Raw genomic sequence first — 4,242 nt, 5'->3', positions numbered from 1 at the left:
GTACCCCAATAGTATCTATCTAGTCTCTAGATAGATATTTAAACTATCCCTATCTAGGCCTAGAAAAACCCTGATCTATTTACTTCTATGGGTTAAATTTGCATTGATCTTTGCAAAGGTAAGGTACAAATGCACTCTTGTTTGGGCTTAATTTTATGATGAGCTTGTTGCTTCTCAGGCATAAATTTATATGTAACCTTGCATAAATAAACCCTGATCATGGTGGATCTCATGTTAAAATATCTAACTGATCATGGTGTAGTTCAGGAGTTTTATTCTCCATCTATTGGTTTTCATTTTATAGATGGATGTATACTACTGGGTCAATTATTGATTGCTCATAGTAATGCTATAGTATCATTGGTTTCATATTCGTCATATAGTTTAGATGATGGAACGTTATTGGCTTTATTTTTACAGATTGTTTACATTTCGTTTTTTATTATTGGTTCAAAAATAGCTCATATGCCTAAATCCATATCACTACTACTGTTGCGATTGGAGGGCTATACAAATTGGATAGGGTAAAAATATTGGATTTATGGTCAGAAAAGTGATTTTATTTGATAGAATTTGAGGCATCACAGCACGATCCATTATATAGAGAAACGAGAACAGAATAAAAAGAAGGGAGTCTGTATACGAAAGAAAAGAGATTTTAGACGGCATGGCACTATCTAAAAAGGTAAGGGAAAAAGAATTCAGTAAACTTGACTACGGACGATGATGCATGTCTTACTTACAGTCCAGAAACCGTGTCTTCCTTGGCGTTTTATGATGCGATACCCGGAGTCAACTAGCAAGTGGAGAGGTGCCGTGGTCTATAGTTTAATTTTTTTTAAATACATTGCTTTATATAACATGGCCTGTAAACATTACCCCAAAAGACTATAAGACAACCCATATATACTATAGCATGAGCATCAGCAAGGACTTGAACGTTTATAAAGAAAGCAGTAATCTATGACTCAAATAATTAATAACACGTACACTTATGGGTGATATGCATGTCTTACCCGAGATGAATAGAAGGAGAAGCCGAATGTGTCACATACAAAAAACCATTGCGCGCTTGGTACAGAGAGAGAGATGGGACATGGGGTCGCTTGTCATTCTAAATAGACATGTTAAGTAATTGCAAGATACAACATGATGTGTATGCCCTACCCAAAGTAAACGCTAATAGAAACAGCAGACAGACAGGGCTTGGCACTTGATAGAGATGGGGGTACTAGACGTAGCACAATGGAAGTATCTACCCGAAAAAAAAATAAACAAACGGAACAACATAAAATAATGGGTATCATACCACTAAGAGACGTTGTGAGATATACAAATTCTTGATAAGAGACTTGAAGGAATAGGAGACTATTCAAATAATTAGCAATGGTCTCATTGGCTGTCAATGGGTAATAGACCGTACCTTTTATACAACTAAATGAGGAAACCAAATACAACGTGTACATGTAGACCTAAAAAAACTACAGAGTTGTTATTATCAGCACGTAATAGAAAATGAAACGCGTATTTCTTTTCATACCCTTGGAATAAGAAACAAGCCGTAACTCCTTGACCGTGTACATGCATAACCAGCAGTCTTCTAATTAGGGCCTAATTGACAGACAGCATGCTTTTGGAGAGTGACCCAGTTGGCAATGGAGCTTCTAGAATACCATAACTAGAGTTTTATTGCTACAAATGTAAAAAACCAAACAAAAAAAGAAAGCATTAGTAAAAAAAAGAAAAAAAAAAGGGCAAGGAGTTTTCTTACTTTTTATAACATGGACCTGTGTGGTGGAGTGGTTCTTTGTAATTAGAAGCTATAATTGAGCAATGTTACTTACAAGAATAATAAGGAAGAGTTAAAGACTTACTAGTTACTGCAAACCATTGCGAAAAAAAGTGTTAAGAAAAAAAGGAAAAAGGAAAAAAAAAAGAAAAAAAAAAACCTCCTAGATAAGAATGAGAATAAAAAAAAAAAATTGGGTTTATAGATTGTTATGATCTGGCTTATTAAGGCAACCCCAAGTGTCAAAAATCACTTTTTTTTTTTTTTGACAGTGATACACTGATCACAATATCCATTTATTCATTTAAAAGAAAACGAAAATAAAATAAAATACCCTTTACCTTTTTTTATTTAAACAAATCAATGGAACCCTCAACAAACTCATCTCTCTACGTTGCAACTGCTTCTTTTTCTGCTCGTAGAGGCCCAAGAGCGGATACTGTGGCCCAAGAAATTGCAGGGCTGAAAACTCGAATTTATGCTTTGGAGAATCCTACAGGTTGCCGCTGTAAGTAATGTCACCAAAACTGGTAATGACCCTGAACAATGTGTAAGTAAATCTAACGTGATAAAAAAAATGGTCGTTAATTTTGTTACGTGTAGGCCTTAATTCGTCAGTATTATCAAGACTGCATTACTGAAAAGGGCCTTCACGGCTGGGATTTCACAACCACTGTGATGAAGGGGATTAATCTCCCTATTTTTCAGTACATCCTTGAGCGGTTTAGACTGAAGGAGGCAGAAGCCTTTAATCCTGCTCGTCCTCTTCACAAGATGACCTTGACGAAAACAAAACTTGTCAAGACGAGAATCAGAAGAAACTTCGAGGGGTTGAAGTTTGCGGACCGCAAGAGACGCACTCACAGTGTAGAAGAACTTGGAGAGCTTGCACGTAAGAAGAATCAAGCTGCAAGACTGACTGCCGTAAGTACAATATTTAATTGACATCATTGTAAATCTAATTTTACCTTTTTACAGAAATTCAAAAGAAGAAAGGACAACTTTTTGAAGTATGAGGCAGACATTGTTCAAAAGTTTCATCCCAAAGAAAGTTGCAGGGCTTTTCTTGTAAAAGGCTACATGTCTGAGGATGAGGATGATCAAGTCAACTGATCAAGGTCAAGCCCTTTCTTACACCAGCCTTCGTCCCAGTTGGAGATCCGATCAGGTAAAAATAAAAAGAATTAGTATTAAATAAAAAAAAAGCATAATGATCTAACGTACCTTTGGGTTATGATACAATAGCTGAACGAAATGTTTGATGAGTTGGATTCTCCTTCTGGGCAGAGAAATGTTGGAAGACCATTACCTCGTAGAATCAGACAGGTACCATCATTGTCTGTTCCTTTTGAACAAATTGGCCGCTTGCCAAGTTGGGGCGTCCGAGATGGCATTTGATTAATAAATCATTCTTTTTCTTCTTTTTCTAAATATGTATCGTGTTAAAATATGTTATATCAACGACACCTTAAAAAATACTCTCTCACCTTCATTGATGAATTAATTGAATAGCGGTATTAATTTTTATTACCTTAAAGCAAAATACGCTTGACTTTAATCATATTAGGCAGGTGATGTACATCATGTTTCAGATAACTGCATGAAAAAAATATTAGTCTCCTTTATTACTATTTCAAGTTTTATTTTCTTACAAGTTTAAATCAGGTCCACCATTCGACATTACCACGAACATTAACATGGCCAACAGTCAACACATGAATCTCCAGATCTTGAAACTGTAGAAGCAGAACCCGACTTTCTACTTTGCGTTTCCCAATCGTATACAAATACCTTTCCCCAAAACGCTCTTACATGTAGTCACCCTAATAATTTTCGTAATTGTAGGAATCACAGGCGTTCATTCAACACAACACCAGTATTTAATACAAGCGACCCAACACGTGTAAAGTGAATTACATGGTAACTGTTCATTCCAAGTTGCCGAACGAAGTGATTTCTCCCGCAGACCCCAAATCGACGATTTTTGCTGTCTGTATTTTAGGGTGCAGTAACGGTGATATATAATTAAGACAAATTGATGCCATATGCTTCTTCATTACCGCAAAGTCATAGACAGGGAGGCTCCTTCAATATGAGTTAAATATTCTTGAATTATTCCAATAATACATACGCCTTAATAAAAACATCTTTGATGCTATCTCATTCCTAAAAATGATGTGAAAGAAAATATATATTGTAAGGTTTATAAAAAAAAAATTGCATGTTACCAGAATTTAAAAGAATAATGTTTGAGCTAAATTAGTGATGATGTTGATATTAGTCAAATGTGATATCTTGATAGCAATAGGAGAGTGGATGACATGAACAGGAATGATGGACTCGTAAGACATGTCTTCAAATTCGTTTGCATAAACGCTCATATTATGATGAGCGAAAGAGCCCAATTGAATATCTGATTCCTAAACCATCTAATTAAAAAATCATGCATTAGA

General features: G+C 35.5%; 1 protein-coding gene across 1 annotated transcript; it reads left to right on the top strand.

Annotated features, from left to right (window-relative positions):
* Positions 1-2,152: 2,152 nt before the first annotated feature.
* EV154DRAFT_572888 (uncharacterized protein) lies at positions 2,153-3,187 on the top strand (the record flags this gene model as incomplete). The annotated part of the gene is made up of 6 exons (XM_051606367.1): positions 2,153-2,230; positions 2,289-2,339; positions 2,393-2,713; positions 2,768-2,840; positions 2,908-2,957; positions 3,035-3,187. 6 exons carry the CDS (start codon positions 2,153-2,155, stop codon positions 3,185-3,187), a joined length of 726 nt encoding a protein of 241 aa, XP_051449827.1.
* Positions 3,188-4,242: the final 1,055 nt, after the last annotated feature.

This window comes from Mucor mucedo (genome assembly GCF_025094135.1).
Source record: "Mucor mucedo strain NRRL 3635 chromosome Unknown EV154scaffold_408, whole genome shotgun sequence".
Classification (NCBI taxonomy): Eukaryota; Fungi; Mucoromycota; class Mucoromycetes; order Mucorales; family Mucoraceae; genus Mucor; species Mucor mucedo.
This window is presented reverse-complemented; position numbering and strand designations above follow the sequence as displayed.